The following is a 20,955-nucleotide window of genomic DNA, read 5'->3' on the forward strand; positions in this document are numbered from 1 at the left end:
AGTGTATTTTTTTAATCCAGCCACAAAAGCACAGGAATGATTTGCCTTCACCCCTATGTCGTTTTGATGCTTTTCCATTACATCTGTTACACAAATGAGTCTAAATCCACATGGTTCTATTCTTTCAGACTAGATCACTAATCCTGTCATTAACCTCAGAAAAATACATTATTTTTACACTCACTAAATAATCATTTATCACAAGGAAGATGCTGCTATTGTTCTGAACAACTAAGCTGCATGTTAGTTACGTTGCTGAAAAGAAACCCAACCCAAGACCCACGAACATATAAACTAAAACACCCTCAAAACTACAAATAAACTGAAAAGCACCTATAGTTGAAATACCAAGACATTCTTCTCTTCCTCTCTTTATATTTAATATTAAATAGCATAAAAATAACCTGTGTTAAAGGATAAACTCTTTTCCTCAACTAAATATTGTAAGATGCATTTTTGACACTTCAACGAAAACATCTTCTGAAAGATTACACAATTTTAAGCTCTTGCTTATTGGTAATTGCATCACGCTATTTTGCATTCATACAGGCATGATGAGGAAAATTTTAATACAGAGAGCTGAGAAGCCCATGTTTTATCCACCAAGATCCAGTTGCAGCATTCTTCATTTCCTTGTAACAGTAGAAGCTATCACTTACACTTCAAACAGGATCTGATCCAAAGCCCATTAAAGAATTTCCATTGATTTCAACAGGGTTTGGACTGCAGCCATCATGCAGGGAACACCATTCTTTGCTTTCAAACATCATTGGTGGTATCAGCTGTAATACTGACACCAGTTCTCATGAGTTCTGAATCCTATAGCCTTTGTTTTTTCCTAAAACCCCTAGTTCATCCAAGCATCTCAAAAGCGAGAGAAAACATCCAGTGCTTAAGTTTCTATTCCTCATTTGCAAAGTTAGACACGAAAACACAATCATGATAACACAGGATACAAATTTAAAATATTAAATATAAACCTCTGAAATTAGACTTCAATAGCATCTCATGATGTGAGAACGTTTGGTCAGCAACATGAGTGAAGTCATCAACACTCTAACCCTGAACTGAAGTCTTCATGGATGCAAAGAAATCACTTTAAAGTCTATAATTGGCGTATATTTTAAAAGCTTTCCAGCTAAGATAAGCAAATCTTTCATTAAGCATTTAATCTCATCCTTAATCTTAAAGCAAACCCTGAAATAAAATTACAAAACTCTTTACTTACATCTTGATTCTGTTCAGTCACTGATGATACAGATAACAAGCACTAATACTATTTCATAATGCAACATTTAATAAATGCTTATTCAAAAAAATGCACCAGCAATAACAATTATATTTCTACAAACAAGAACAAGGCACACTCATGCCACCTCCCAACATAATGCAAATCCCAGTATTTGCCTTGTTTCATCATTCCCAACCCAACTTGACCTTCAGATGAACAGGAGTGCCACCCACAACTAAAAACCTTTCCTTTCTTTCAAGGCAGCATTGTCCTTGAACAAGACTGGGCTCTCAGCCAGCTCTGTTTCAGATATCAAGGACAGATGAACAGGTCTGTAATTCTACATACCTAGTTGGCAGCTTCTCAAAGTCCACATCCAGAAACTGTTCATAGCTAGAAACAAAACTATCCAACCAGAGCTTCAGGTAGTCTGGATCTTTCTGTAAAGAAAGAAGAGAAGAAACATTAGGCAAGACTGCACTCAAGGTCATCCATCAACAACTCTGTAGTACTACCTCAAATGAAGAGCTTGTATTTAATGCATTTCAATGGGAAAAGGGAAGGAATACACTTTTAGAACTAAAATAAAAAATTACCACCTGTGTCCTTTGAAATTTTTAGCCACATTGTGCTGACCTGACATTCTTGCTCTATTGATTAGTTTGTGTCTCCTCTTCCTGATACCAGTGTCAACCAAAGCATTTTAGCTTCTCCCCTCAGCAACAATCTTCACTTGCTCTCCAATGTAATCAATACCAGCTTTACAACCTTACTACTACATGTTCTAGTCTTGATACCATAGACATTAGTACACAATGCTCCTTATGGCTCATTAAATTAAATAAAGAACTTGAACAGCAATATTAATCAAGAAATAAATTGGTTTTTGCTTCATTCATAGGTCAATATGGCAGCTAGCAGCACACTAGAGACAGATGGTGTTCGAAAAGACAGTGCAGAACTGGTGACTTGTATACCAGATATCTATAAAACAGACTGCTTAAATTTAAATTCCTTTCTAGTTGAGCACACAGACTCTGTGACCGGCAGTCCCTGGCACAGTATCAGCCCTGAGGAGGGAGGACAGAGAGATCACCATAAACCTCACACAAAAATTCTGTCAATATGCATTTGAGGTACTCTCCCCTTAAAAGTCAAGCTGCTTAATTTTCAAAAACAAGCTGCTAGACCACAGCTAACATATTCCTCCACAAGGACTGTACCTGCATGCAGGCCTACAATCTATATTACGAATCTTTTACAAAAAAGCTTTAAAATATTTGCCAAAAGTATTGAAGATTATAAATGATTTCTGTCTACTTCATAATTTGTAAAATTTTGCAAGAAGTTGAAACCTTTTTTATTAATCCTTCTCTTTTCCCTTTTCTGTATCATCTCCCTTTTGCTTATTACCTTTATATTACCCCAGATGTTCCCAAATAACAGATTATTTCCCTGCAGAGTTAAGACCAAAGACTGAATGACTCTAAGACACACAGTATTCTGGGGCAATGTCAATGCAAAAAAAAGACCCACCAAGAGTGACACAGAGTCCTGTCAGTGTAAAACAGCTGAAAGAACCCTCCACTGGAAACAAAACAAATAATAATAATAATAAATAAAAAACCCAAAGCAAAACACAAAACAAAGCAAACAATCTCAGAACAAAATAAACATGCAAATCCAGAACTGAAGTGGTGCAAAGCTCTTCTCACAGCACCTTTCCACAGCAAGTACAGGAGTTACGAAGCACAAGAACCCCCTTCCCACTCTAGACTTAACCCTTCTCTGTGCCCCCAAAGACCACTCTTAACTCCAACAAGAAGTGGTAGAAACACCCAGACACAATTTACTTCAGAATCGTTATTGATTGTTTATGAAACATGTTCAGATATTGTAACAACAGGTGCCAAATAAAACCCTCAGCTAGATACAGCTCGTCTGATTATTTGCTTCCACTGCCTTTACTGCATTTTCTTGTTCATTTTTCTTTATTGTCTTATTTCCCCTTCTTCAACTTAATTCCTAATCCTTCCTTTCTTCATAATATTTCTTCATATTTTATTCACGTTTCAATGATTTAAGTAATCACTCCCTTTCTTTTTCTGCTAAAAATTGGTCAAAAAAGCATTATGTCCTGAAGTGTAATGTAGCCTTGCTCTCATGTTTGATATGCACTGAACCACCAAACAGCTCAGTTATCTTAAACACACCTATTAATTGTCCTCATTGTGAAATTGCAAAACACAGAACGAAGGAAGCTGCTGAGGTAAAGAACAATTTCAAGGTTTCCAAGATACTGGTTTAAGATACAGAGGATGACCGATTATCACAAGCAGGTGAGCACAGAACACATATTTTTCAGGTTCAGAGATCAAACACACTGAAAATCAAACCAAAAGTTAGGTAAGAAGTAAAACTTTCCTAAAATAATTATTTAAAAGTAGTAGAAGATGCTGTCTTCAGACTTCATAGCTTTTTAAAAATGTTCACATATTTAAAGCTTGAACTTTCTTGTATTTCACAGCAAGTTATTTTAGCCACAAGAAAGCTATTTCACAGGGCCATAAAGACAAGGAAAACAATTTTAGTAATTAAAATACAGCTCAGGCTACAAAGGACAAAGCAATAGCAAGCATGAGGCAGTAACAAACAAACACTACCATGTGTTTGTAGCTGTGCCTCTAATGATAATGCCCATGCATGTACAAAACCTCAACTTATTTGACTTTTTTTCCTGTGGGATGAGTATCTTTGTTTTTGCTTGGTATGAGGAACTTATCCTTGAAATACAACATGAAATACTTAATTGATTCTATTCATAGTCCCAAATTAAAATTAATTGTTGACACAGCCGAGGCTCATTGCTAATTGCTGACAGTAAACTTTGTGTAAGAAAACTTTGTTTTTCCTGGTCAGGTACCATGAAGGATGATGTGCAAATAACATCATTATCTGACTTGAAACTGCTTTAAAAAAAAGAAAGTTAAGGATGAGAAGAGGGAATGGGTAGGGCAAAACACAAAATCAGGTTCAATGCCTGCTTGCTCCTTTTTACTGGTATAGCCTAAATCACAGAACACGCCAAGCTGGAAGGGACCCACAAGGGTCATGAATCCAAATCAGTTTCAAGCTTCCTTATCTCTAAACTACAATTGCCTACCCTTTGCAAGGCTATCAGTGCAGACTAGGAATAGGAAAACATTGGCAGAAAAAACATGCGAGAAAAAGCAATTACATAGATGGCAAAAGTAAGTGTCACACGTTATTAAAAAGTCAGAAGTTTTTGCCTACCTGTAGTGGGCACATTGCTCAATTTACTTTGCCACTAGAAGTCCTCCCAGTTCTGGTAAAAACCAAGAACTGCAGCACTGCTTGATCATTCCCTGCAGGCACTATTTAAGCCAACTCCCACCTACTTCAATCCCCTGCCAGCCAATTAATTATGCAATATTCCAAGTTATTAAAATAATCAGTTTTGATATCAAAACACCAGGTAACACTACTGGTCTATGCCAGTAGAAAACAGCTTAGGCAATAGTTGGCTCTCAGAGTCAAATCTAGAGATTTCCATCCAAGCAATAGCACTAACTCAACAGCACTTGGAGAGAAATTTTTTAAAAATCATGAAGGCAATAAAGTAAACAGTATCACTTAGCAACATAAGAAACACCAAGAAAAAAAGTGTCCATTATAAGCCAGCTAATAGAAGTATGCCACCTTGCCAGAAACGAACAAAAACGAAGACTTATGATCGAGGAGTACATCATTCCAGGAAAAAGTGACCCAATATTTAAGAGTTTGGCTACAATTAAGATATATAAGTGATTTCAAAAATGTTAGAAAACAGCTTTCAAACTTTTAATCTGGCCCAACTTTTCCTTTTTCTTTATTAGCAGCAATCAGGCCAGATCCCACACACCAGTCACCTGTTGAAAGCTGCAAGAAATGTAAATTTCACTAAAGCAGTTCTAAGAAAGAAAATGGCAAATGTTATCCTGGGCAAAGTACATAAAAATGTCCAGTCCTAAAACACTGCTAAATACATACAACCTCTCTTCAGACTTGCTTATGTGCATCAAATGCATCTTATATTTTCCCAAACCAAAAGAATGAGGGCTTAGGAGAAAAACAACCTTTTTACCGTGGTCTAAAATTCTAATTTCATAATAAAAACAAACAACTGATGCACGTTATTACTGCTTTCTTGCACCATGATTCTATGTACAATGCAATTATCCTACATCCAGCATGTTTATCTTGAACTGAATTAGTGTTTGAGGTCAGCTGCTGCCATTTAATCTGGAGTTTAAATTGAGTGGATTTTAGATTGTTTCTGTTAAGTTCTCTTCCCACCCACCTTTTCAACTCTCCTCTATTTTCTCATGACAGAAGTGGTAAACCACTCGAACAGCAAAATGCGAAGTGACTTAACTCTGGCATGAATAGCATTGTGTCCTTCAATGCCAGAACAACTTTCCAAGCCAGTAAATGTTGCAGTATGACAAATATCTGTGGTACCACGTGGCAGAAGACTGCATCCCATGGGTATGGCAATACTTGTATCTGTGCTGCTACTGAGGGCAACAAATCACTGAACTGCAACCCCAGCTCCAACTGAGCCACTATAAACTGTTGGCTACTCCATTATATCTCAGTCCTCTTAAGGCAGTAGTGTATCTTAGCCACACCAGAGTAAAGCATCTTAAATACTCAGAATCCTTACTACCAGTAGAAGCAGCAAAAACTGTGCAGCATATTTCTTATTCTCCACTTTGATAATTACCCTTTTGTTATCATTCTGCAGACAGGTAGCTGGAGGCTGTGTGTCAGAAAACAGCTCCACATTGTTTTCCGTGGTGCTGGTTGAAGATGCTTTTAAAAGCAGGACTTACAAAGCAATGCATGTTGTGATGGTACACCACAAGGCTAAAATGTGATAAACCCATTTGAGATTGGTATTCTCTCCCAGCCCCACCACACACACTGTGCAGACGTGCCTTATGAGATCAGCAAGAAATCAAGAAGGAAATTTTTAATTTGTACAACAGCAGTAAAAGCAGAAAGCTGTGTGGGCTAATAAAACCTTTCACCCGTTACAGCTTTCCAATCACTAAAAGAAGATGTTGATCTCTGAAACCTTGAAGCTTTTTAAGTCACAAGCCTAAGCTTTTCATTTATTTACCTGAAACTCGCCTAGCTTTCGTGCAAGACAAATTTCTGTAACTTATCTGAATAATAATTTATATAGAAACTTCATGCCTTAAAACTTCTGGAAGGTAATTTCTCCATGGCTTGAAATCTAAGAAGATAAAACTCACGTCAGCCATTTCTCTTCATAGTGATAAATGGAAACAACTAGAGTTTTAACAAGGCTATCTTAAGGGTGTCATTGTGAGAGAAGTGCAAATAAAAAAAAAATACTTCCTTGTTCCTTCCCTTCCTTAAATACCTCCAGTTTTCTTTAAAAAGAAAAACAAATACAAAAAAACCCAAAACAAAACAAAAACAATCCAGCGAAATGACACATCACCCTTCAGGCCTCTTTTTTTTTTTAAGATACGTTCGGCATAGTAATAATTGTTACAGTTCTTGATATTTAAAAAAAAAAGTCTGCCAGGCCTGAGCAGCATAGTGTTTCTAACAGGTACCAAAAATAACCTCAAAACACACTCAAAACCGTAACACACTAAACCTGCCTCCCACAAAACATCCAGAAGAGTGTTTTTCCCTTTTTTATTCCTTTCCCAACAGAGTGCAATGTTAGAAAGAACAAAACACTTGCTAAGTAAACACAGTGTACAGGTCTACAGAATGCACAGCAATACTGTGACTAAACAGTGCCAAACAATTAGTTTCCCATGGAATCAAAGATTTTAACACTTGCAATATAGATGTATAAACTCTAGCAAGGCCTTCCTTAGACTCAGCAAGCTAGAAAACAAACTCTCAATGCTAACACAAACTTTAGCGTTTGACAGCACAAACAAAGCAAATAGCAGAGATGGATCTACTCTGAAACCCTTCTGACAGACAGGACATTCCCTAAGGCAATGAAAAGAAACTATAACCAAAATCTACACTAATTTGGGACAGGTTCTTGTCTTTGATATACTAAATTATCTAGAAATTACAATAGTTTTCTCTAGTCTTTATGAAGACTCATTAAATGGACAGTAAAAATCCAAACCTATTTTTTGTCAGTAATTAATTTGCCCAACAAGAAGGTCACAAGAAATGTTTGAACCACTATAACATTTTTTAAATTCATTAACAAGCTAAGTAGTATTGAAGTCTTAGAGCCTACTCTAAATTAAATGAGAATATTTAACACAAAACTGAAAGTCTTCAGCCCTCTGCTTATAGAATATTGGTACATTTATTCAAGGTTTCAAATCAACACTGTTTATGTACTTATATAAAGTGTTGCTTTTAGATTTAGCAGTAACTTCCATTTCTACCAAGGCTTCAGGCAAAGAGACACAACTGGAAGGGCAAAGCTCAGTCCAATTTTATAGCTATGTTCAGGAAGTGTTAGTTGCTAAAAACAAAAGCTGGATCCACCCGAGGCTATTTGCAGTGTCACATTCCATGCTCTAAAGGCAAAAATTCCCTGCAGGGCAGTTCAGAGTCCGACCGTCAAACAAGCCCGACTTGTTTGACAAGACAGTTGTTTGAAGTCGTTAAATTTAACATGCAGGCATCAAACAGCCAGCCCGGTCTGACTCCTGTGCAGAGCAGTCCATCAACCTTCAAAGTGGATTTCAGCTTAGAAGCACAACCATAAAATCTCACTGGCACTGGTATTATCGTAACTAATCCCCCGTCCCCAAGCATTTTATTTAAAATAAGAACAATCCCTTGGTGTCAAGGCTGAACTAGACCTACAAAATGTAATGTTAGAAAATTAAACATGAAACACTGCCTTTGGATCACTCGCGAATTTACCACTCTTAAAATCAATTGAAGTAGTCTTCATAAATGCAGAATTGAAGAACATTTCTTAACACTGTTTGAAATAAACTATCCATTGGGGACTTACAAGGTTTGGTTTAAGGGAGGTTTTTCTCTTCATGTTTTCAGGTATAAAAGACTACACTTCCAGCATGAGCAGTCCTAACAGCCCTTACTTTGAAAGTGCTTATACTTTTTTTGAACCTTGCATATCTGTAAAACGCCAAAATAAAACATGAAAAGCTTTGTTACAGCAGCAATACTACAGTTAGAATTAGTGAAAGACTTCACGATAAACCATTTTAAACTGGCTAAATTGCCTTGATAAATGCAATCAATCAATTCTAGTTATCAAGGGAATCACCTTCAGGAACAACTTTTCATTTTTAATCAAAACACTCATTTTTGAACCAGCTGATCCAAAGCTAGAAAAGCTCCTGACAAGTAATTATAAAACTCCTTTTTCAAAATTCACACAAGCATAATTCTGTTCCATTTCCAGAATTAAAAGAAAAAAGGGATGGGGTGGTTTTATAATTGGAAATTGCAGTGAATCATGATAGAAACAACTACATGGGGACAAGTTAAAAAAATCTGTTTAGCATAGAGATTTATACCAAAATAAAACCTATGGCTGCCAATCATGATAAAATTTAGCTCACAAACATTAAAGTTAAATTGATTTCTTCTCTTTTCAAAACAAACAAAAAATATTTGTAATCTTCCACTGTTGCCTTAAGTTAAAGAGAATCATCTGAGCACTGTTACTCATTTTCCTTTTTACGTCAAATCTCCAACAAAACTAGAAAAACAAAATGAAAGAATTTTCTTATTAAAATGGAAGTAAAGCTATTTTTTCTTTCTCTTGCCCTTTTTTGTTGTTGTTGTTTTTGTTATTGTTTTTGAATGACAATACAATTACAGCCTTGGAGCTTGGAACTGGCATGTGACTGATGCCATCCATGGGATGAATCTACTTAATCTGAACTCAGACTTTAATGTCTTTACATTGCACTGGACAGAAAGTACCACTGGGCAAGTTCCATGTACAAGCTGGCATATGCTATGTCAGCCTTCTGGAGTCCACTACACAGGGCACTTCTCAGGAATTTACCATACTATGACATATTACATTCAATTAACATTCACTTTTCCCATTAAAGTTGACACAGGGAACCAACTGGAAGCTGTATTTTAAGCCTAAGGAAACAAGAAGCATTGTAAATAATTCAAAGGCAACTAAAATAACATGATGTCAAAAACCTATAGTGTCAAGATTAGCCTAAATTTAATGAAAATCCAAAACTATAGCTTAGGAAAGGTTTAGACTTTAACTCTTTATAGCTTTGAAACTCCAAGTTATGCCACTGTTTTACATGAGAAAAAGGCTGAGTTTTAGTCACAACAGTGGCTAAAAAGACACACAAAGGCAGCTTTTGTCTCAAGTTTTTACTTTAAGTGAGAGACAATACAAGTTTAACTCTGACAGAAAGGAAGCAGGATGGTGCTCCAACAGTAAAACACCAGCCTGCTATTTCACTACATCAACAGCTAAATATTGCTATTTCTTTCAGCACATAAAGGCTGAGAACTTGTGTACAGCTTATCAAAAAAGGTCTGTATTTGTTTCAAAGTGTCATGGGATTACTTCACCCCAAATTTAACTAAAAAAAGTTTTCTGTATCTTTAGCTAGGATTTAAATGTTTAGTTTTGTCTTCTCAGTCTCATCAGCCTTACATTAACATTGTACTGCAGCTGAACTACACACTGAATGTATATAATTTAGAACCCCCAAATCTACTTTTTAGAAGCACACTTAAAAAAACCCTAAAAAACTATGGCATAACAGAATATGCATTACTTGTGCAACTGCTGTTTGGCATCCATTGCATTTCTGCTGCTTCGGTTTTTAAATGATTAGCACGAGTAAATAATAAGATCAGATTCCTTCAAATAACACCCCTGTCCTCTATACCCTGGTTCATTCCTAAGAGCTTTCCCCATCCACTGCTGTGAATGCTGCATGGTCCTGTGGAGAAAAAACTGTATGTAGTCATACCTGAGCCCACTGGACTCCTTGCATTTTTGAGATTTCTTTTTGTAATTTGGGTTATTAGACACAGCAAATACTAAAAGAGCGTCCTTCTCATAATTTTCTTTCCCAAATTTCAAGTTTGCCCTTTAAAAAACATGACCACTACAGATCTAACCAAAATTGTTACTTAATACAAAAAACCAGCAACATCAAATAAAACCTTTTTCCTCCTTGTTTTTCAGTACATGATAAACCATTTAGCCTACAGTTCCCACGAAGCTCCAGTCATTTATCAGGAAAACTGTTCATTCCAGCTAATCCTTAATTCAGTCAAAGCACAGGTAAACAAATACCAGGGTTTATATAATTGAGTGCATTAGCCAAACATTTGACAGAGTCAGCAGAGCAACTCGCAAGCAGCCTGCAACTACCAGAACCATCTTCTACACAACTTGCGAGGATTACATCACTGGAAACTCTGGGCTGATGCCCAACATATACTGTCAGTGAACATTTCCATCACTTCCACAGAAACCAAGCATTTTCTCATTTTACATGATGCTTTATGAATAAGTTTCAGTAACTTTTAAAACTCTGTTCAGTTCCTAAATTCTATTTCCACATTGTAAGTGAAGTTTGGCAGTAAACCAGACGAAGGTATATTTTCCTAAAATTATTATTATTGTTAAGAGAATAATCTTGCTATCTTATTCGAGAAGTCAAACTCAAACTGCTTCATTTTCATTTGGCTTTTTACAGACTTTTCTGGCATTTGCCAAATTCTACTTTCCAGTGTGAGTGCTACTTTTTCAACCTCAGCCTTTACTTCCTTAACAGTTTTTAAATGTCTTAAGGGATCCTATAGGTTCTTAGACAGATTCTGGTGAATGGTAATTGGCAATAAAAAGAGTACAGTTCTCCCTACATTAACAGTTTAAGGCAAACTCATTCACTATTTTCATCTGGACTTAGGAAATATGTCCTCAAAGGTCCTCAAAGATTTGTCCTCATCCCTATCTGCTCCTCCCTGCCCCCACCCCTTTCAGTCTAAAAGCTGGAATTACTAGGACAGGTTATTTAAATAAAAGCGTATTTTCTATGTTAAATTGCTATCTTTATATAATTAAAGGTTTGCCATTTGATTTGATTTTATGCTTTCTTTGTGTTATGCATGAGTAGTATTTAACCATTAATTTTTTTTGAGGTTTTGTTTGTGCCTCCCTCAGATATCCTTCAAATAAAGCATTCAAAAGCCTTTAAAGCCTCTGGAATTTAGCATCTTAAATATCTTCTCTGTTTTAAAATATGCTCTGCATTTACATATTAGTATAATTAGCCGTTCTTAAATTTAATTCCTGGTTTTACATAGCCATAGTTAGCAGTGTTACTCAATGGTCAAACAACTATTTAATGTCACTTATTTCCATTGCTTGCTAGAGGCAAATGCAATCCTCAATCATAAATTAGACACACAGATTATCGTAAATGCTTTGAACATCAGAGAATGCATCAACACACAAATATTTCACCAGCACAGAAATCTAACAGCTAATGTTTAGATTTGCAGGTGCCTGGAGAAGCCCTAGTGAGATGTCAAACTTAACACAGTGTTTATGAGGAGAATAATCAAGAACAGTTTTAATTTCTCAGTGTTTCCTATTGCATCACCCATCATCCTTCACAGCAGCCTCCCCATATAGTAGAAGATAAATACGAAAAGCTGGGCCTGAACAAACTGCTTTTAAGGAAAAAAAGATGCTTATCTGTACTGCTGAGATATGCACGTTTTGGTGTTTTTTTCCCTACTTACATATATATCTTTCAGTAAGAAAAGTTCAGTAATTAGGGAAGCTCTTCTCTCTTCTATGACAGCTGTTTAACCTTTCTGAAGCCTGTAAATATTTTAACAGTATCTATTGACAGCTTTTGGACTCAGGCATTAAGCTACAACGCTGTTCCATGGGCAGCTGGCAAGCCTTTCTGCCATTTCCTTGCTCAGCACAAACATGCTGCACCTTCGAGTCAATTCTGCAATATTCCTTTATCAGGACACAGGCCACCCCCACAGCTGCCAAACTGACCAAGGTCAAAGTGCCATAACTCAGATACCATTCAACAGCCCAGGTTTGTTAAATTCACTCTGATATTGGAACATCAACACACAGACCCACAAGGTTGTGTTTCTAGCATTGTGATAAATCATTCTATTTAAGAGACACTTGATCTGAAATACATTTATTGGCATGTTCAGAAATAGATATTTCTCATTGATTCCATAAAGCACTAATCCACAAACCCATTGACATGAGGGAATTCTAATCTCATGCTGCACACCAGAAAAGCCCTAAATCTGACAAGAAAAGCACGGAAAAACCACACACTCCTCTTCATCTGGAAGTAGCAGCTACATATATATATTACAGAATGATAAACAAAAATAATTTCTTCATAGCTTGTAAAATGTTATGGTTTTCTTACTTCTATGTCTGCTTAGGTTTATCTTCTGCCTCATCTCAGCCTGCATCCTCTGTGTCAGAGTACCTCTTCTGTGTCTGAACAACTACCAGCACAAGGTCACCTAGGCCCATAATTAAAGAAGGAAATAGCTACTCAAGAGACTAGTGTCTCATATAATCACGTCAATTATTTGTATGAAAAGTTCTATATTTGTAAATGTCAGAATTATGTTAGTTCTTGGACTAGGAGACATCTCTTTAAATAGCAGACTAAATTCAGAATTGAAGACCAACTGTTCTTGTTTATCTATACCCACCCTCAGTTCAGCCTCTCATACATAAAGACAGAACAATGATAATTTCACCAAGACAGGGCCACAAGTGACTTGTGATATGATCTTCTACAAGTAACACTCCCTAAGAATGCAGAGGTTTATTTAAAACTTATCTACGGAAAAGGTATCTTGCACAGCAACTGTTTAATAAAACTTCACTTGCCAGTTTTAGCAGAGGCATGAATTTACATGACAGGGACTTACGAAAAACTTATACTGACCATTTGGTTTGCTCAAGCATTCATCACGCTGCAAACTGAATACTTCTTTATATACCATAACAAAGGCGATATATTGCAGTGAGATATGCAACAATGCCAAATCAGCAATTGCACAAGGAAGTCCAGATGAGATCATGTTTGGGATGCAAAGGTCAGTGTTCCACACAGGGCTTACAGTTTAACGTCAAAGATTATATTCTTGTTGAATTACACGCGTCTCACCACAACCAAACATAACTTTGCTAAACCCACAGTTCTGTGAGAAACAACTACAACACAACTTGGGTGAACAAATTCAGTTCAATTATACTACTTCATGCAGCCCTACAACAGTCTGATCTACAAAAGGCTGATCTGATAAACTTTTTTAGTTTATTTACAAATACTCTCCAATTTTATACAGGGAGAGAGTTTAAGAACTCTTAGAACACATTACTTGAAATAAACTGATGAACCATCCCTTGTAATTTCATTATAGTCTTTATACATTTGCTGCCACTGGCTGAACATGACATTAAATGCCCCAAACTCTTGATGCTAAGTGAGGGATTCAGTTGAACTCTAAAATATTGTCTGGCAGGGAATACCTTGTAAGACAGTAGTGAATGGACCATGATAATACAGCAGGATGTTTTTTGTCAGTAACAGCCAGCTAGTGGGTCAGCTTAGCACCATCATAACACCACAGAGAACACTAGTTCGTTCTTGCTCCCAGACAACCTTTTTCACTAGCAAGATTGCCCTCTTTTTATGTTAGTTTTGGCCCAGCACAAGGTGGCTGATGGTAATGAAAGTCCTCCAAAGGAGCACACCCTTGAAAGGCACATAAATTTATAATTCAAGGGCAAATTTATCTCAGTTCTATGCAGTATGTTAGGATTAAGACACATTAAAAGGAAAGTAATTGAAATTATTCTCTTTCAAAGACTCTTCACTTAGGGCATAGAGTAAACATTAATTTAAATGACCTGTCTACTTCTCAGAATGCAAATGCAAGTTTAACTCAAATCAATTAAATACTTATATGATACTTCATATAAGTAGTTACTTCAAACAGTTACTTCAGCTTCTAAGTATTTACATTACAGTGGTCTTCCCGATGGCAGAGACAGCCCTGTGATGACAGCAAAGCACTGCTGACACCCCACAGTGGGCAGCAATCCACTCATCACAGTGGCCTGAACCTAACAGAAATCATGGTTTCTCCCAAGACCACTTCATTTCTCATTCAAGTCTTCTTATTCCTGTACAGCAGTCTACAAGGACCCCAGATGGGGAAAAAAATAACTCAAAGTAACAGGAGTTTAACTATTTCAGGACATTTTTAGCCTAATGCATATAGTCATTTAACATTTGTTTGGGGTTTTTTTCTATCCAGCTTTTGATGTAGTACTGACAAAAATGCTCTCCTACAAAAAAGTACCACATTTCTTTCTATGCTACAATATTAAATTAGAAGGTATTTATAGTATATAGATATCCTCACTATGCCAGAGAGAAAACTATAACACTTATCTCAATACAATAAATTCTGTAAAAACAAATAAGAGACACATCACAAGGTAAGAAAGCACATTTAAGATGACAGCTTATGCACAAGTCAGCTGCTCTTTGCACAGTAAGGGATGTGACTGCCTCAACTCTCTGCACTAGTGAAGACCAGAACATTAGGATTAGCTTTATGACTGCTAACACACAGAGTCCTGACTGTATCAGCGACATTACAGTTGAATGTTCCTTCTTTGCCATGGGAAGCACAGGCTACAGGCTGGCTGGAGAACAGACTCAGAGGTTTCCTTTCAAAACATTATATCACCTACACGAAAAGACAGTGTTTAAATGAAATCAGGGCTGTACTGAAGACCAGAGTGTAAGAGAAAGCTCAGAACCATTGTAATACGACGAAAACTGAAGACCTTCTGATGTGCATATGGCAGCTAAGTGCCTGCATTTATGCCTTTGAAACCCCTTCTGAAGGCAACTGGGATTTCTTTTGATAGGTGAGAAAAATCTCTTTCAATATGAAAGGGTATCTGGCTACTTTCTGAATAAAATGAAAAATATCAGAAATCCTGACATGCTTTGTCTGAAATACCTACCGGGTATTTTGGTTTGTTGGTGTTTTTTTATTTTGTTTTGGTTTTTGTTTGGTTGTTTGTTTTCAAACATAGTTAAATTCTTACAGATAAGACAGAGGTTGAATCTCTTTCATTTGTATCTGAAGTAATAGTTACTTCAGATGATTATAAAACAGAAATACATTTTCTATACTGATATATAATATGTAATAAAAGATTAATCAACCAATATTACAATAGCAATATTACAACAGTAATATTATTACAGTCATAATGGTCTAAGGCAAAACTGGTGGATTACCTCAGTCACATCAACATGAAAAAGTCAGAGACGTGTGAAAGCAAGTCCTTTCCTGAGACTGCTTCAATTCACCTAACAGAGCTCTTCTCCTGCTGTACACTTACATTGGTAAAGCATTTTCAGATATCTGCTCTGCATGCACCTAAATAAGAAGTGTTCCATGCTCCTCGGGAGGTTATTGAAGGCTTTGAATTGACAATCGACTGGAAAAAATTTTTCTTAGTGACTTCTATGGAAATGACTAAAATTAACTAAATTCAATGAAGTTTTAAACTGCTACCATGAAACATCAGAAGCATCATACATCAAGTGTGGCTACTACTTCCATCTTACACAGTAGACTGTAGTCTGTAGCTTTTAGGGGAACAGAAGCAGGAAAAAAAATCCAAAACCAAATCCCAGCCTTAGATTAGAAACTGCCAGATGAAAAACAACTGAATACCAACTGAAAACAAACTCTTACAGCCACTCAGACATTTATCTTGAAAAGAAAGAAAACAACAGAAAAATTAAACCACCCTGTACATAGTGTCTTCCAAAGATGCTTCTGCAGAGAGCCTTGTTACACGCTGCTGTCTGCCCAAATATCCAATTGCTCAACTGCACAAGAGGCAATGAAAATGGAGAAACGCCTTCCTAATGTTACTTTGCACAAAAGTTAAGTGTTGCAACTGACACCTAACGCTGCCAGAGATGTCAAGTGATCACAAAGAACAAGAGTCGTGACCCAGGATAGATGGCAAGATGGTAACACAGCATTATCCAGCACTTTAAAGCTGTTAAAAGCCTTGTGCTCTATGACAGGGTGCTATATTTAACAGACTATCATGAGGGACCTCGATTATCAAAAGACACATAGGGCTATTTATTAGCAACAATTTGAAGCATCACAAAGGAGGAGCTTGGATTTCACTGTTTCTTTAGTTAACAAGGCTGCAAAAGCTAAAACCAAGATTTGGGATTTGTGGCACAATAAATTCCCACTTTACTCAACTGTAACTCTCCCAGCAGTTTCTCTAGTTTGAAGAAATGGCCTAGCTTTCTTTCCCAGGATGTCACCAACAACAAAATCACCACAGTGCAACACACAAGGCATGGTATTACACTTCACTGGGCCATCCCAGGTATAAAGAGACTTTTCCCTAAACCACTGTATCCTGTCACTGGTAGTTATTTATTGCTGCATCTTCCCGTTGTGCAAGACGCTCTGAGGAGAACAAAGCATAATATACAGATGTTACTAAAACATGACTAAACAAACTAATTTACGTTAAGGCTTCACATCATTTTGCATCCCAAGACCCAGCTTCATCAGCTGCTCTTAACTTCACAAGCTTAATGCAATACTCATGCTGGATGCTTGCCTCAAGCAGAGTAAGACAATTTTAACCTGAAAGAGTTGAGAGAGAAAAAGAGAGAGCAAAAGTAGGGAAAAACCAGCTTTGTGCCTAGCACTTCTTGAAAAAGTGAAGGCTCCTTTTTTTGGAATCACTCCAGTTGCCTTCATATTTTGAAGACAAGCTCTTTTATTTTTAAAGTAGGAACACATCCTTATCAACATACAAATCCACCTAATCATGCCCACATTGTATGGGTTTGGAAGAAAAAAAAGGCCAAAAAAAGTCACTGATAGCTAATGAGGAGACTGCATATATGAAAAGATTTTTTTTAATTGACCATCTTCCATCACCTGAGATTAGACTAGACTGGAGGAACCATTCCCATAGAGAAAATCAACACCCTCTAAGTGATCTAAACCACACATTTTAACCAGCAAACTTGCTGCTAGCATGCAAACAACATGGAGATGGAAAGCATACAATGAATGAAAGGTTCCAGCCAAGGGGGAGAAGGTCCAAGACAGACAAAAGAACTGTATAAAGAATAAGGGAGGAAAGAGCCAAAGAAAGGCTGAGCAAAGAAATTGAGAGCTTGGCTCATCTCAGCAGCCTTAGTATCTCCCAAAGCTGAGTAAAGCTTGGATTCTTGGGAGTCTGTTCCAAGTGTCTTTGTTCCTCTCACATCGATGAACTCACTGGCAAAACATCCATCTTCTCCAGTGCTATTCCACTTCTTAATGCCAGTATCATTATTACATTGGTTTAAAAGGCCTACACAAACATGTTTCAGTCCAACAGATCACCCACACGAGGAGCAGTAAGAACTGATACCATGCTGTTTTGTTTCCACTAGTTCTATTTTAACTACATATGGAGCATGAAGCTTGCAAACTCTCACAAAAATTCGGAAAAGCTACAATTAAGACTGCTTTGTGCACTTGTGTGAACATGGTCTGTACTTAACATCTCACATTTTAAGCTCTTGAGATGGGCATTCTCTAGAAATGAACTGGGAAGAACAAGAGAAGGATTGTTATACCATTAATCTCCTACTGGCTTGGAGACTTAAAGAAACTGAGGTACAAATGAGACTGCAAAAAGGCAAAACAAAACCAGAAAATAAGGCCACCAAAAGCTACTCCTGCCACTGACACTGAGCTCCTATATGACAGTAGACCAACCCTTTCCTCTGCCTTTACAGCTATTTTCTGTATGTTTCTTATTTTACAGTTATCTATTTAGATAACCTGCAATCCAATTTGTGTATATACTCAGCACACCCGGTGACAATTAGGACATGTGCTTTAAATACATGAATTGCTTTACACTGTAAAATGCAAATGGAGACAAGACAGCATTTTAATAACATTCCTGCCAGGTGAAGGAAATCCATTACTAATGGAATACTTATATGTTAGAGCAATAACCGGCAAAGGCAGACTCTGGAGTAACTGCTCTTTGGGAATGCTTTTACTAATAAAGTTTAGATGAAACTGGAACTGATCAGAATACAGAAAGTATAAAGCTAAATACTAGAGAGCAGTGAATTAAATGAACACAATACATCTTAAGTGAATACAATACATCTCAATAAGCTACAAAACAAAGAATTACGTGAATGTATGCATTCACATAGTTAAATTATATTGCTACAGTAACTGCTTAAGCTGAGCCATGAACACTGTACAATTTATACCTCAGACCAAAAAAAGACCAACCTGAACAGCAAATCATGAGATGAGGTTGTAAATAGCTTGTGAAGTGCAGTTAAATCCTTACAGAAGCTAGCCAAGTCCAAGCAACTTCTAAGAAAAAAAATGTGCTCAAAAGATGCTACATTTTTAAATACCCAACTTCCAAACGAAAGAGGATGAAAACACACAAACAACCCTCCCCCCAGTATTTACCTTACTGCAGTAAAGCATCCAAAGCTCATACAGCCTCTCTCGGGATGCCATTCCTTCCTTTCCTCTTTCCGTCGATACCAGCTACTTTAGTTCAAGATCCTACCATGCTCAGATCCCAGGTGCTCTTTCCACAGTTTTATTTATTCTTACAGTTATATCATAACCCGAGAAGAAGTCAAGGATGAAGACAAGCGGGTCTCAGTCTCTCCTTTTCGAGTAAATAATGAAGCACAACATAGGCAGCTGTAGATAAATGTCAAGCATGTCCGTTCTTCACCAGCGCCGCTTCGGTTTTAATCTCTGAAAGTGAAAACATACCCTTCAGGCCTTTGGTGGAGGGAGGAAAAAACAAATCCGCACTCCAAGCCCGCAGACAGCGGCGGGAATGGGGCGGTGGCAGGTCACAGCGCTTTCCTCTCCGGCACTATCACCCCAGGACGGAGAGCTCTGACTTTCGCTGCTCCCGGCGCTTCCTCGTCTTTGCGGGGAGGCGGAGGGGGAACCGCAGGGCTGCCGAGCGGAGCCGCGGGCAGAGGCAGCGAGTACGGCCGCTCCCGGCCCCGGCAGTGACAGCCGCCGCCGCCGCCGCCCTTCTGCCGCCGCCCCCGGGCTCCGCGGCCGCCCCGCACCCCGGCGGGCCCCGCAGAGCAGCGGCTGCCCCGGCACAGCCGCCGGCCCGGCCCTTCCCGGCCCCCGCGCTGCTCTGTCGTCTGCTCCCGGACCGGACCGGCCGCCCCGCGCCGTCACCTACCGCGCCCCCGGCCTCCCGCAGCTGCCCCCGCAGTACCGCGGCCTCTCCCGCAGCCTCCCCGGGCCGCGGCGAGTGGCGGCCGGGCAGGAGGGGCCGGACCTCGCCACATCGCCCGCCCCGCCCGCGCTCCCGAACACGCCCCGAGCCCCCACCGAGGGGCGGGCAGGCCGCGGGCGCCATCTTGGCTGCGGGCGGGGCAGCGCCCGGCCGGGGCGGGGAGCGGAGCTGCGGTGGCGGAGCCGGGGCCGGCCCGCGGCACCTCACCCGAGGAGCGGGCGGGTCCTGCCGGGCGGCGCGGCCCTCTGCCACAACGCCAGTGTGCCCGTCAAAGAATCGGCATTCGCAGTCCTTGTGGGACTGCATTGCTTCACAAGGGAGGGGCCTTCATTAATGTGTATAAATATCTTAAGGGGCGGGGCCAAGAGGACGGAGCCAGGCTCTGCTCAGCGGTGCCAAGCACAGGAGGCAATCAATGGGCGCAAACTGATGCGCAGGAAGTTCCACCTGAACATGAGTGCGGGTGACCGAGCACTGGAACAGATTGCCCAGAGAGGATTTAGTGTCTCCATCTCTGGAGATAATCAAGAACCGCCTGGGTGCGATCCTGTGCCATGGACAATCTTGCTTGAGCAGGGAAGTGGGACCAGAGCCCCCACTGTGACCCCTTCCAACCTGACCCATTCTGTGATTCTCAGGAAGGTTACCAAGCTCATACAGGTGTTTTACACGTGTGCCAGAGGGACCCGCCGGCACAGCCTCCAGGGCTTGGATACATCCGTGCATCCAATTTGCTACCGCTGTAAAGCAGCCTCATACCTCATATGCAGAGTTTCCACAGGACTAAGGAAAGATTCTTAAAATAAGTTAGATTTCCAGAGGAGAAATGTGAAAAGATATTCATCAGCTTACCAGTGTGGCCCTGCCTGAGCACACTGGCACGCACTGACCCTGCTGAGGCACTGGGCTCCAGAGAACTCTCCTCCTGCTTGTTCAATAACAGCATCATTTTAGAGTGACACGCAGGGGAGTGGGCTTCCCTCCGTGTCCCTCTGTGCCCTTAGAAAGTGAGGCTGGAAATTACTGTTGTGTCAGACTCCAAATCAGGGAGGAGAAGATTTAACGAGACCTGGACCATCTCCCTAGTTTGCTGGGAGAATCACAGTTCTGCAACCTCTGGCCACAGCCCTGGTCTTTCTGCCACTGGGTTGTCTCCTCACCTAGATGAGTCTCGTACAGTCTCTGAGACAGTCTGAGATATGGTCCTGCAATAGGCCTTTGCATATTTGTCTTGTTTTTAAAAAATCAGTGAAGTTTCCCTGGAAAAAATTAAGAGCTAATCTGTGCT

General features: G+C 39.1%; 1 protein-coding gene across 8 annotated transcripts in view; it reads right to left on the reverse strand.

The window, feature by feature from the left end:
- NBEAL1 (neurobeachin like 1) overlaps positions 1-19,728 on the reverse strand; it is an 85,301-nt gene extending 65,573 nt beyond the window's left edge. For all 8 annotated transcript variants that reach the window (XR_007632111.1, XR_007632112.1, XM_050340600.1 and 5 more), the window contains exons 1-3: positions 19,611-19,728; positions 18,860-19,159; positions 1,580-1,671 (exon numbers count right to left, since the gene is read on the reverse strand). Coding sequence is in view for 6 of the 8 variants with exons in the window: in XM_050340600.1 (XP_050196557.1) it covers positions 1,580-1,671; positions 18,860-18,910 (143 nt within the window). In the remaining 2 variants the exon portion in view is untranslated. The remainder of the gene's footprint in view (positions 1-1,579; positions 1,672-18,859; positions 19,160-19,610) is intronic.
- Between the last annotated feature and the right edge of the window lie 1,227 nt (positions 19,729-20,955).

The sequence above is a fragment of the Myiozetetes cayanensis genome, unplaced genomic scaffold, assembly GCF_022539395.1.
Source record: "Myiozetetes cayanensis isolate MyiCay16 unplaced genomic scaffold, myiCay2020 scf9, whole genome shotgun sequence".
NCBI classification, from domain to species: domain Eukaryota; kingdom Metazoa; phylum Chordata; class Aves; order Passeriformes; family Tyrannidae; genus Myiozetetes; species Myiozetetes cayanensis.